Raw genomic sequence first — 14,699 nt, forward strand, 5'->3', positions numbered from 1 at the left:
CAGATGCCCATCTCTTTAGCTTTGTTTACTTCATATTTTTCCCCAAGGTGTTTCACAGGAGGATGGAGATGGATCTTTTACTAAAAATATTCCTTCACTGTGTTTTACTATGTCCTCATTCTCTTAGTAGGAAGTGAGGAAATCCACGTTTACCGTAGGGACCATGTTTTCAGTAATTACTGTGAACTTAGAGTTGAACGATTCTAGTTATATACTCTGCTTTTACCACAGTCATTAGCACAGTTCCTCTGGGTATTTCTGAGCAAATATCTTTCTTTTATTGTTTAACCAACTCAATTTTTAGCAACTGCTTTTGACCTAGTTAGTGGTAAGTTTAAGGAAAATAGCCAGACTAGCAGATCTCCCCGCTTATTCTAGTGATGATTTCCAAATACATAACTTCCCCAGCTCCCACAGCTTACGTTATCCCTGGAATTGAAATGACTGCACAACTGTCAAAATCATTTATTATAATTTTATAAATGACTCTCACAACTTAATCTTTTAGTGAGACCTCTTTCTGGTGGTGAGTCATTGTGCAAATGGGTCTTTGTTCTGCCCTGTTTCTTTTCATGACTATATCCATCCTTTTCTTTCCTGTGCTTCATGTTCCTTTTATTTGCTTAAAATCTTTATTGCGGGAAAAAGATTCTCATCAGTGAAAGAAAAAGCATTTTCTAGCAACCCCCCATATACTTCCATTTTCTTTTAGAAACATTAATTTCTCATTTAGCAGGCCCTTTATACCCAGTATAGTCCTCTTATGTGTTTTATATATATTTATATCTATATATAAGTCCTCTTATGTGTTTATATAATCTTATACCCAGTATAGTCCTCTTATGTGTTTTAAATATACTTTAAACCTGTTTCACTTTCTCTATACACAGTTCCCTTTCTCTCCTTCAATCACTGAGTCAATTTATCTATCTCGAAATACTGTGCATCCCTTTCTTACCCAGTTGTCTTAGTTCTTACTTCTGAAAAATATGTTAAGTAAAAATATTTGTCACGTAATAACTTGGTGAATCTGGTCAAGGTATTGTTAGCACTATATATCTTCTAAATTAACAGTTGTGTTAGGAAGAGCACTGGACTAGGAATCAGAAAAATTGGTTTCTTATTGCTTTTCCAATATAATCATATAGCTTTATTTGTAGTATGAAGAAAACATAACCTATCATGCCTGTGTCACATGTCTGTTTTAAAAAATGAGTTTTTATGGTAGTCAAGTATTTTTAAAAGATTGAATGGCTCTCAGTCAGGTGCCTTTAAATGAGGACACTATGCCTCTGTGTAGGAATTAGCTATAGTGGTGGGGTGGGTGTGGCATTTCAGAGAGGGAAAAAGTGCAGTAAGAAGGTATGAGATAAAATGATTAATTTAGCTTTCTATAAGCACTTTAGTGTGGCTAGAATGTAAGATATCAATGGAGGAGTATCAGGAGATATGGTTGGGAAATATAAATATCATGGATGTGCTTGAATGTTTAATTAAAACTTATAGAGGATCATTTAAAGATTTAAAGTAGGGGAGTGACATAAAATTTGTATTTCCAGAAGCTTATTCTGCTGTCAGTGTAGATGACAGTTGCAGGGGGGGCTGGAGTTAGGGAGACTCTTGAGGAGGCTGTTGCATTTAATAAAGGTCAGAATTGAGAACTGGAAGTAGCATGAATGTAACAAGGAAAGGATAGATGCACAAGATGCTAGTCAGATGGAATCTACAGAACTTACAGTACTTTCTGATTAACATGGGTGGTAGCAAGGCATTTACTAAAAGAAAAATTTATAATCATTCTAGGGCTTCTGGCTTAGATGGGTTCCCTGCCATTAACTGCAATAGAGACTAAAATGAAAGGAAAGGAAGAGAGTAAATTTAATTTTGGAAATGATAAATTTGAGGTATTTATTGTATATCTAAGCGCACATGGCTTTGTTTTCCTTTGGATAAAGGGAGAGAGGATTTGGGTCTCATCTGTGTGGTAGGAAATGAAACCTTGGATCTGGATCAGATCTCCCAGGCACAGGGCCAGATCTCTTGTTACACCCTATTCTAAAAATCTACCCCTTGAGAAATATATATTTCCCCAGAGACAACGATACACATGGCCCTTGAGTCATATTCCTTGTCCTTGCAGTCAGTCCCAAATCTGAGTCTTCTCTTCACAATCAGTCACGAGGATCCTTGGACATAGAATATAAATAAAAATAGCACTTCTTTATTGTTCTCATAACTAGAAGTAAATAATCCAAGTACATTTTTAATCTAATAGAGTCATAGTAATAGCAGTCATTATTTTTGTTTTTCTCATTTGGAGTTTACTGTAAACTGGCTATCACATGCTTTTCATTAATTTCTCCTGATAAAGCCTATATGCTAACATAACATCATAAATTGAGCTTATAGTAGCATACCTGAAAACCTGCTCTTGATATTTAACTGTAAAGCCAAGTATTTTAGTGTATTTACTTGGCAGCTTTGTTGGGAACTTTAGCATTTTTCAAGCCATATCTTAAATTCCCATTCCCATTCCACCCATTCTCTGTCTTCTACTGGGTTATTGGTCTTGAGAAATTCTGTGAGTTGTGCTTTAACTTCTCCTCTCCCTATAGCATTGTAGCACAGCTTCTTGATTTACTCTTCTTTCAAGTTTCTCTGACCCGATTGCCCAGTTTTCTTTTTCTTTCTGTCACTGGCAGTTTCATAACGCAGCTGCTCCTTGCCACCAGGAGGTCAGGTGGGGTGTGGACATAGGACTGTAGAGAAAGAATGAGTGCTTGCAGAACTGCAAGGGCTACTCTAATGGATATGACGACTCCTGCCGTAGCTCCACAGATATTATTTTAGAGTAGCAACTGCCCGTCATGTATGGGTCCTTCAAAATTCAAGGACTGCCAGCTGCCTATAATTTATAGGCATACTCAAACGCTTTTATGACTGCACCTAAATGTGAAGGGGGAGAAAGAAGTGGAATTGATTCCTGCAAATATTTAAAATGGGTATAGTTCCAATGTCAGTAGTAGTGTGGCTAAAGATAATGAAAAGTCTGCCTTTTTTTTTTTTTTAGGACTCCTAATCACAACACATGATTTCTTTTTACAAGCAGTCATTCATTTAGACCCGCAAACACCACCACTGACGCCTTCTTAATGCTCTCTTAAAATCATTTCAACGGTGCTCACCGATATCTGAGAACATGTTTAGTTCACAGGTACACATTGTGAGTCGCAGTAGAATGCCAGTGTAGAAAGCATATAAGAAGTGAGGCTGAAACTTTGTAATTGTTTATTGGGTAGTGGCATTTTAATGATAAGCAGTATTTGGCTCGTTATATTTTTATGACAAACGAAAGAAGATAATTCCCAGCTGTTTTTAATTTAAGTTCTAAACCTATATATAAATCCACATGCTAGCAAGTAAATAGAATTCCTTTTCTATTTTTCTAAGTTGTATGTCAGATTTATATGAAAAACCAGATTATATTTTCCCTTTTATTTCTCTGACAATACTATTTAAAAATACTATTCCCAAATCTTGATTCATCTTATTATAACTGTTTTCCCAGTTCCTTGGATTATAATCCATGGAAACTCATCAGAGTGCAAGAGTTTTGTATTGTTTTGTTTTCTTTTCTTCCCTGTGCCCCTGACATTCAGCTCTGATGTTAAGCCATTTTTTTAGTTATAGTTAAAATGAGACGTGCATGGGTGATTTGCAGTTAACTGCTCGCCTCCACACACACAAATGCCTCAGCTTCACATCTAATCATGATTCATGCCTTATGCCAGATTCTTGCTGTCATCCTAGCACCAGCAGGTGGTGGGACAAGACCCCTGGGGCAGTCAACCCCAGTGTTCTACCGTTGTAGCAGTGGTCAGAAAAGGAAGAATTTTAACATGGCAAACTGAGTTCAGTTCTTTTGGCTTCTTGCTAGAAAGAATAATAATAATAATTAATAGAAACTTGGTGTCAGATTTTCAGGTGGTACCTTAAAAACTTATTTTTTAATCCAAGAAACAAAATAAAAGTGAAAAGCCACGTTGTATTTTATAAATGCGCTTGCTGAAAGGACAGCTCCTGTGTTTATGTTCTATCATGTGTACTTTACATTTGTAATAATCTGAATTGTGAGAAACCAGTGAGTAGCAGCGTACAAAAAGACAAATTTCATCTACTTATGCTTAAGTAAGTTTTCTGTTCTAAAAAATAACACCAGTGGTTGCCAGGTGATACACATGTTGAATTGTTAGTGTAGTAGAATCTGAATTTGCTGTTCATGCTCTATGATTATTGGTGACTTTAGACAAGTTTACTTTATCTTTCTGGGCTTCTGTTTCTTCACCTAATAAAAAGCACTGTTTTAAAGTATCTCCAAAGTATCCTTTTTTATTACAGTACATAAAATGTACCAAAATAGTATTAGCTGTATTAAAGTGTACTAGGCTTATGGAAAAGGAAATGCATGGATGGAGTTTCAACACTGACTAATTTTGATTACTTGATCTTTTGTACTAGTATCATATATAAACATGCACATACACCCAAGTAACTACAGTAATTGCAAAGAAATGTTTTTTAAGATAACAAATCCATGGAACTTTTACAATTTTCCATTTTTACAAATTTATAAATAATTTTCCATATAATTTTCTATTGCTTCAGCCATTCAGCAATTCTAGCTTCTCCTGATGATGTTAAGAGTGTTATACCTCTTTAACCCAGAATCCTGGCTAGTCTTGGGTTACACAGAACATTGCTTTTTAACTTTTTGACCAGAATCTATGATTAGTGGTACATTTTACATTCAGTAAGCATACACATACAGTTACATGTGCATGTGTTTCACTCAGTGTTTTACCTTACTGTCCGCAAAAAAATTTTTTTCTATTCTTTTGTTGTTGTTGTGGATATTGTTGATTCTATTTCTCTTTTTAAGAAATTACTGGTCCTTGTTCACCAGATTGATTTCAGGGTTCTTAATGGATTGGGACCCACAGTTTGAAAAACACTGAGCTAAACAATCAGCACTTACTATAAAGAAATAGATAATTTTTTGTAGACTTTCTCAAATTATTAAAAATGATTTCCTACTCTCTGTTGATCAGAGCAGCTGCTATTTACTTAACAAGAAATCTTTAGAGTTCTCTTGTTTGTTTGTATAACCAAAGGATGTAAAGGATATAGAGGAGCTACACATAGAAATAAATTTAAATAAAATGTTTTAATGAGCCTTATAGCTCCCTGTTTTTAAACAATGCCATTCCTCTTCATTGTTAAGAGCCAAATAGTAATTTTAAATTTTGTTTCCTTGAGCTTGTCTTTATTTCCATCATCATTCCAGGTGTTCCTGTTTTTTATTTTAATAGGTCATGCTTTTTACATGAAGCGGCTTGATTTCATACAAAGGCTCTTTATTTGTATTTTAACAAAGATGGACAGAAAAGGAAATAAGTAGGTCTTCTTGAATTTCTATATCACCAGATAGAGTTCTGAATACCATGGCCTTATTGCTGTTTACTATTTCCCTTTTTCATTAGCGGTGGTTTGAATAAGTTGTGTGAGAAACATAGTAATCATATGGAACTGAATAGTCTCTTCTGTCACTCCATATAAAATGATATGAGGTGAGTTTTTTGCACATTTAGTTGCCACTTATTTTTTTAAATTGCTGTAGCATTATAGGTAATCATAGAATTCACATGTATTAATAACACACTGTTAGAGAATTCAGAAGGGAAGTAGAAAGTAAAGCATTCCTACTCTGAGTAGACAGTGTTGGAAATAACATTGAGAAGTAAGTTTGGTATGCAAATGGTATATTCAGAAAGGATTCCTTTATAATCTGTAGATTTAGAAAAGATTGTATTAGAAAGTTTTGCATAGATAAAAACTGAACATAAAAGCAGCTTGTGGAACTGAAGGTAATTTTATATAAATATACACATTTTAATATATAATGAACTGTTTCTATTATGGATGGTGAAAATTCTTTTTTTTTATTAGTTTCTGCTTTATAACGAAAATTCTTAAAGAAAGAATTTATTGTAGATGAAGTTGTCAGTGCTAGTGTTGAAGATGTTCACTGAAGCTCTTTGTATGTATTTCTTTCAGATATGGAAACAAGTGAAAAAATCCAAGGAAGTGGAATACTTCAACTGTTTGCAAGTCTGTTGGTTCCACAGTCTTCCTGCACAGCCAAAGTAGCTAACATCATAGCAGAAATAGCCAAAAATGGTGAGGTTTTCCTCAAGAACTTTTCTGCTGGGAACATCTTCAGTTTTACACCCTACCTGTCAGTATGTTTTATTAATTTATGTTTTAATTTTGTAGATTAGACCTTTTTACTTTCTATTTTTCTTTTCTTTGACTTTTTTCATGTAATGAGATGTTGTTTAAAATGACTATCATTATAGTCATTCTATTTGTACATTTCCCATTTGCTATTCCATTCCTTCAGAGTAGAATTAAAGAATAGCACTGCTGGTCCCTCCTGTACCTGTATCATTTATAGCTTTGGTTACAGGATTCTTGAGCTGCCACTGAGTCATTCGTCTTCATTGTCACAGGAGAGCTTACACTTTTTCAATGTATACGTTGGTTTGTGTTATATCCAGATAAACTCACTGTTTTGTTGTTTTTTTTAGTCTGACCTACTGACGTTGGCACTTGACTGCAACAGTGTAGTCGGAATACATATTCTGTTTTCTGAATTCATCTTCATGAGAAACATTTATTCCTTAGGTTTCCATGTAATGACAGCAAAGCATAGATTATAAAATAGCCATCCCATTATATATGGCTTATATCCAGTGAGAGGGGATTCTTTGGAAGAATAATTTTGTAGCAGAAATATTTGTGTATGATTTCAGTTTAGTCAGTTTGAGAAAAACACTGACTTCTTAAAGCAGTTTTTCAGCAAAAGGGGAGGCCATGCGAAATGTAATATACCATTAGTATGCCTCAGTTTGTCAAAGTTTGATATTATTTTAGTTCTTTTATTTTAGTAAGTTGCATATATTATACTTTAAAAAAAGAAACTTTAAAATTCTGGCTTCAGTTTTACACAATTAATTTTATACATTGTGTAATCACTGTGGCAGGTGACATTGTAAAGTATGTTTTTAGCCCAGTAAAACAACTTGTTCATATGTGTGTTACCGAAAAGAATTGCCATGAAATTTTTTCATTTGTTTAGAGGTGCTCAAAATACCTTTCAAGTTCCAATGAGGTTCTATATTGGTAAATCATTTTTTGGTTGTTAATGAAAACTGACCATCTATTGTTTGTATGTACATCTAAGCTATTGTAATTATAATCATTATGCTGTGCTTTGGAGTTGAGCTGGTCATAAATGTTCAGAGATTCTTAGTGGTCTGGAGTATTTAGTGTACTTGAAGCAGATTTGAACTGCTCTGAATAGATAGGGATCACCTTGGGACAACAAAGAACTCCTGAAGCAGATCTAGTTTGAAAATGAAACCCCTTCAGATATTGTTTGTTAACTTAGAGCAACCACTATCTAAATCTTCTTAGATGCAAAGCAGCTTGATTTTTAAGATCAAGTAATTTATTTTTAACTTCATTAGAAATACAGTATAGTTTCCAGAAATCAATTTTTATCTTAAAACTTTTTTTCTTAAGAATGAGCACACACACACACATAACATGGATTGAGAAATTTTGAGTAGATTTTTTTTGAAATGGATTGCCATTCCTATATGATCTTATTACTTAATAGTATCAGTCCTCATAATACTTGGTCACAGTTGCATGATAACTCTGCTGCTAGAGGTTGCTTCTAGTTACACTCTAGTAGATGACAACTATGTTTTAAAGACATAATTTATAGCATTTATACTTTTAATCAGAGGCTTGTTAAGGGCATGCCACTAATCCCTACTGGTTAAAATAAATGGGATCCATTTAAATGGTTGTTTACTGCTTAATCGCCACATTGTTTTTTTTTAAGTGACTGGCTGAGAAAGTGGATTAGAGTCTTTCTTTTTAAATAAATATCTTCAGAAATGCAACATGACCCAACAGAGATATTAACTGGCCTTATATTTCTTCTGGTTAGAAACTTGACAATGAAAGAAGATTGTGTGAACCAGAGAAAAAAAGAAATTGGAAGTTGATCTGTTCATCGTCACTCTGCTGTGCACATTATATAGTAATAGAAGAGAACTATTAGCATATACTTGTTAGATTTGGATTAATTATAAAATATAATTATGGTTAAATTTGTATATACAAAAGGAACTCTCTAAAAATTAGCGTACCTGACTATGGGTTGATGTTCAAAATCCAGAGTATTAGTATGAAGTTCCAGGGGCAAGTTTAACGTGGGAGCCTAGCTATGACCATAAATAGCAGTAAAAGATCTTGATATCTTTTAAAAAAGTATTCCCCTATATAACAGATTTAAGATGGATTTGAGGCAAAGGAAAAATAAGGAAAAGAGGAAGTATCTGTGAATATTTCTTCCTTTTTAGAATTGTACTCTCAGTGTCTAATAATAATAACAACAACAACAACAAATTTCTGAAACTAGGTACTATTATGTGTCTACAGTGCTGATAACTGAAGTTGAAAATGTGTAAAAGCAAACAAACCTTTACATCTTATTCCCCTCCTCCAACTCCTCCCCCCCTCCTCCTCTTATAACATCCAGGTATAAGAAGATAGTGATAAATTAGGTATAATGAAAGTTAATGAAAAATTCTTTTGGTTTATGGTAGAGACTATCAGCAAAGAAAAATATGACCCCACTCATTTTTGTGTACTTATTTCATGAAGTATTTAGTAAGGTTGTAATGATACTTTTAGACAGAAATGTACTCCTCAGATAGTAAGCCATCTTAAACATTTTAATATTAGATATTTATTTTATTAGGGGAGGTTTTTTATGTAATTGAGAATCTTTATATTTTTAATTAAATATGTTCTTCTTTTCAGAATTTATGCGAATTCCATGTGTGGATGCAGGATTGATTTCACCACTGGTGCAGCTGCTAAATAGCAAAGACCAGGAAGTGCTGCTTCAAACTGGCAGGGCTCTAGGAAACATATGTTACGATAGCCGTAAGTGTTGAAATAGCAATGGTACACTTATAAACTTTCGTTTAAGAATTATGATTTTCATAATAATTCTGCTTTTAGTGTTAGCACTGTCTTTTCTAGGCTAAGACATTAATGTGAGCCAGTATGACTTAGCTCTGCTTATGTAGCTGAATCGATGGAAATTCGGGCCATAGTATTCTTTTAACTAAGACTTATCTGAAATGAATTCTTTTTCTCTGATATCACAAATGATATTTTCAGGGGAAAATAAGTTATTTTCTAAGAATTGGAGCTTTTAATTTTAGGAAAAAATATATCTTTTCAATTGGGTTTTATTGAAGTACCATCTCTGCATGAGAATACTTCTGAACACATTTTTTAGTTTCTAAGTCTGTCCAAATACATTTTTAATTATGTGCAATTCAGTAAAGCCATTCATAAAAACCATTATCTTCTCAAGAGCTAGATTGGCCTATTGCATCTTGCATTGATTCCATTCCTATTTGTCATAATGTCATTGTCATCCTCACCACTTTATATAATATACTGTTCTACTAGGCAAAGAGAAAGCAAGAACTTGAGTATGGGTATAGATATTGCAAAATTTTTACATTTTCTACTTTTCCTTCCCACATATATGCAAACAAAATACAGAAAAAAATCTTGAGTATATTCAGTTTAATTAGGCTTATCCTGATTTTCCTTAGATTTCTGAGACAAAAACACATTTTTTAACACTCACCTTTAAAGTCTCCTAGGAATTGAGTTCTATTTATACAACTAGGATAACTTTTATTGTTTATTTTCCCCATTGAGTTTATGTACCAAAATCATAGATAGCTCTTTTATAATACACAGTGTTTCAAAAAGTGATTTGTGCATATAAGCCAGACAGAAAATAGAGGACACGGGATGTCTTTTAATGTGAATTTTAATTGGAGAATTTCAGTCCCTAATGCTGCTTATAAATTTACCTATCTGTGCCTTCATTCCAATTCTTACTATCCTAGGGTATTAGCTTTGTTTATAAAATCCTGGTGCTCTATGTTTATAACTTGCATTTTCATATTTAGGATTTTTATTAAACACTATAGCTTCTAACGTTAGCTTTCAAGAATGAATGTGTATTTTATATGATTAATTTTAACAATATATATTTAATAGACCTTTGCAGAGTAATAGGCAAAGATTGATGGCAAGTATTTGGAGAGTATAATCATTACTCTTTTAATTTTTATCTTCTGTGTTTATTACTAGAATTTAAGGCTATCAAAAGTATTCTTTAATCTTTGTTCAGTTTAGATATTCTTGAATTATGCATTGTTTGAACATCATAGGAATTATCTGTTTTGAGTACTTTTGTCCTAGAGTTTCACTTAATATTGACACAATGGAAGAAATACCCGTAGTGATCTATTGTCTCATCTTGCTATGATTTTTATGGGCACAGAGTCATTTTATTTCCTGTATATGCTAAAGAACCTTGAAGTTAGGGTAATAAATGTCTAGTTAATAAGATTACCGTTTTGAAGAAACTGAAGTCCATTATTATGCTGTTTATCATATCCATTTACTCTGTTCTTATGAGGTATACAGTATAAAGTCTGTGGATATGCTTTAGGCTATGAAGTTAATTTTTTGTTTCATTTATTTGTGAATATTTATAACCACTTTATTCTCATTCAATTCAATGAAAATTATAGTTAAATAGAAAATTAAGCATAGTGAATACAGACTTTTTATACTTTTAAACCTTGTTTAAGGAAAATGAAGTTAGTAATCTTAAAAATGAATAAATATAAGCAGTGATTTATTACTGTAAATCGTGGTAAAAATGTTTTCATTGTGCCATGCTGTCTTAAGCATATAATTTCCATAATACTGTATGCTTTCTTATCCTTTTATTTGAAATTAAATTTATGTCAATTTATCAGTGATTTCTCCAGAATAGTTGTAGGAAGAGTACAGCACCTTTATTTTAATTGCAAGAATGATATCAAAGTCTATAAATGTGATGCTGTGTGGTTGATTTTTTAATTTACTTGAAATGCAGTGACATTTTATGACAAGCAGGAGTTTGAAAGAACCCAGAAATTAGATTTCTCTCTTTAAAAAGTATTGAATAACTTCAATTTTAATTAATTACTTAACCTTCTTCCCTCTTAAGAATGTAATGCTTCATTCCTAAACGGAAAATAGAAAACTATAAATTACAGCCTTGTAAATACAAGCAATCTTCTTCTTACAGATAACATGTGTTTTAAAATTCACGTTTGTATTTTATCAAACTTACCCATAGGACTAATCAGTTTATTCTTGTTTTATGAATGTATTCCAAATGAATAATTTTTTAGTGTGGGTTTATTCAGAATTTTATTGGGCTTACAACAGATAGTAAAGTCAATGTATACATAAAGTAGCATGGGAATTCAGTATTACAGATAAAAATGTGAGAAATTTGTGCATATTTTATAGATTTTTATTTTGATACTTAAAATGTAAGGCAATTTGCCAGCATATTTCAGTTAACAGTTCTTTTTGAAAGGAGAGCTCTAACTGTAAAAAGAATTACACTTACCACAAAATTCATGGACATCTTTTGAAAAAAGTAGGTCAGATTTCAGATTTCCCAGCTTTGACAGTGCCCATTTTAGGGAACTCTTCCTAGTGGAAGGAAACTGTCTTATATATCCTAACATCAGGTAATAGACTGATATAACTGCTAAATGGGACAGGATGAGGCTTTGTTGCTGATGAACTTTTTGAATCCCACCCAGTCTCTCTCTTGCATATAGAGATGAAAGCATCAGCGAGTGGGAACAGTTTCATTTAAAATGCCTGGTCTTTTTTCTGTGCTTCCAGAGAGCTGCCAAGGCATTTATGGATTTCTCTTTCGAAGTATCCAGACTTCTGATATAAGCAACGTTTTAACTCTTTGCCCTTTAACTTCTCCAAAATAATTCATTTTATAAGGAGTTTGACTTCTTTTAGATCAAAGAAGAGAGAAAAACTATATTTCAATTTGGAAAGAAGTCAGCAAAGCTGTGATGGAATGTGCTAGGGGATATGATTTTAGATAAAGTGGTATTACATCTCAGCAGTGCATACATTTGGCCTGTTTAATTACACATTTCTCTCAAAGGTGATATGGAAAAAAATGAGCCCCTTTTTCTCCTTACCTGGCCATTTTTGTGGTATTCTCTTCTTTTAATGATTAGTTTTGTTTATATAACTGTGCACATTTAAAATTACTTATATAATTAAATGGTCTTATAGTATTGAAGAGCTTCATGTTAAATTCCCACCCCATGTTTATTATTAGTAGGGCTAAATTGGTGACTGGAGAGTGAGCTTTCTCTGTTTGTAGATGGTACTGCTTGAGGTCAGGAAATAATTGATATCGGAAATACTGGTTAAAAGTCATTTAGTAGAGGCTAAAAGAAAATGATTGCATGAAATTAAATATTTGTGCCTTTTTGTATACCAGAGAAAGAATAATATAGAATTCAAATTAATACATATTAAAATTAAACAAATATACCTCTTTACAGAAATGAAATTAGTGCTTTTGATTATATAATTAGTCCTATTATTAGAAAGATGCGCACTTAAGAAGCTTGTATGACATGCTGTCTTACATGATATAAAGAAAATTGAATTCTTGCTCACTGATGAAGAAATAAATCTACCAAAATGAGGTGATAATCAGGCTGGCCAAAGCCATTGTTTATGAGATAAACTAAATATTGTTTATTTCAATGACTTCAAGAAGTGTAAAAATGAAAGGATGCCCAAGTACATGCATGGACCTATTTATATATTAGTGATTCTAACTGTGCTACACTATTTTTAATGTAAAGGATGAAGAAAAAATTTATTATTCTGACTGCAAATGCTGAAAAAGAATTAGCAATAATTCTATAATATTTCATAATGTAAGTTTGTTAGATAAGAATAATACAGACATGCTTTGAAATTGCCTGAGTAGTCAGAATATGTTTGCAGCAGTTATATTAAACACAGAACTATTTATATCTTACATTTAAAATATTTGTTTCAGTGATATAAATTAGGTTAAGTGTTTGATTATGTTATTAAAGAGTTTGCAGGTCTATAGATTTGTCCTACTTTTTTTAGTATTCAGTTTTAGAGTAGAATAGAATTATCAACCAATAAGTACAAAAAAAAGATTCTTCAGCTTTTACTAATCAATCTGTTGTATTTTTTTATAAATTTATTATCAGAGTACATCATGTATATAAGAATAAACAACTGTATGCAACTGCTTTAAGAGACAGTAAATATGGCTATTATCACATGAAAATCCTCTCTTGTAAAGATTTCCTACATATATAGTAGCTGGAAATAGATGTTGTTTTGTAACACTATCATAAGCTCTATAAAAGGTTCATGCCATTAAAGAGCTTTTAATATAGTGGAGAAAATAAAATGCACAAAGGAACACAACTTAGGGACAATTACAGAGTACACACTAAATATGTGGTTTTTGATCAGAATGAAAATAAATGGGTGATGGGAGTAGTATTTGGAGCCATTTTTTTAGAAATTAAGCAAATGATGCCTTGCTTATAAAATATAGTTTATTTTTAAATTAATAAATTATAAATAAGTGAAATTTTGGTATGCTCTCTGGAAGGCAAATATTACAGATTGATAAGATTTCCAGACCTACCATTTACTAAGTTATCATTTAATCTTTCTGAATTTTATTTTCCTCATTGGAAAAGTGGACTGTTGTATGGATTAAATAAGGTTTATATATAGATGTACAATATAAATTATGAACTGCTAGGCAAAGGAAATACGTAGCATTTATGTATGATCATTTGTCTTAGTTTGGGCTGCTATATTAAAATACCATAGACTGAGTGGCTTAAACAACCAACATTTATTTCTCACAGTTTTGGAGGCTGGGAAATCCACCCCAGATCAAAGCAGTAGTAGATTCAGTATCTGGTGAGGACACTCCTTGTTTGCCCACAGCCTTCTTATTGTATCTTCACAGAGAGAGGAGAGCTAGAGGAAGCAAGCTCTCCTGTCTCTTCATTGAGGGTTCTACCTGCATGACCTAATTACCGTCTAATGTCATAACATCAGGGGTTAGAATATCAACATATGAATTTTAGGGAGACACAAACATTCATTCTATAACATTATTGTTTCTAAAAAGTATGCTGTGACATAATGCAATGCATACACTAATGTACTCAGGATATATATTTTTTAAGTATAAAGGACAGAATCCATATAAGGAGAGGCAAAGATAAATCTCGTAAGAGTCAGGGATAATATACTTACCATAATGAGCACTAATTTAATTTGAGCATCTCAGTTGCCAAGGTGAAAAACTTGATATGCTATGTAATTTTTATTTTATGCTAAGGAGAAATTTTCTAGCTCTTCAGTTAAACAAAAAACTTGAGACAAATTCTAGAAGAGATTTATCATCAGGATATCATTAGCTTCTTAGATGATTCTGTATACATTCCTCTTAAAATATGCAAAAGATATTGGTTTGCATTAGACAGTATCTTCAATAATGGTTCTAAAAAATTGCTCAAATAGTCTCCATATGATTGTTTCTTATACCACATCTTTAACAGAATCCAAGAAAT

The 14,699-nt window shown here is 32.5% G+C and overlaps 1 protein-coding gene across 5 annotated transcripts in view; it reads left to right on the plus strand.

Moving 5' to 3' along the window:
* Positions 1 to 14,699, plus strand: part of RAP1GDS1 (Rap1 GTPase-GDP dissociation stimulator 1) — a 150,291-nt gene that overhangs the window by 48,956 nt on the left and 86,636 nt on the right. For all 5 annotated transcript variants that reach the window (XM_081219159.1, XM_081219161.1, XM_081219163.1 and 2 more), the window contains exons 3-4: positions 6,115 to 6,237; positions 8,959 to 9,084. In XM_081219159.1, the coding sequence (XP_081075285.1) occupies positions 6,115 to 6,237; positions 8,959 to 9,084 (249 nt within the window). The remainder of the gene's footprint in view (positions 1 to 6,114; positions 6,238 to 8,958; positions 9,085 to 14,699) is intronic.

This window comes from Mesoplodon bidens, assembly GCF_964165515.1.
Source record: "Mesoplodon bidens genome assembly, chromosome: 1".
Taxonomy (NCBI): domain Eukaryota; kingdom Metazoa; phylum Chordata; class Mammalia; order Artiodactyla; family Ziphiidae; genus Mesoplodon; species Mesoplodon bidens.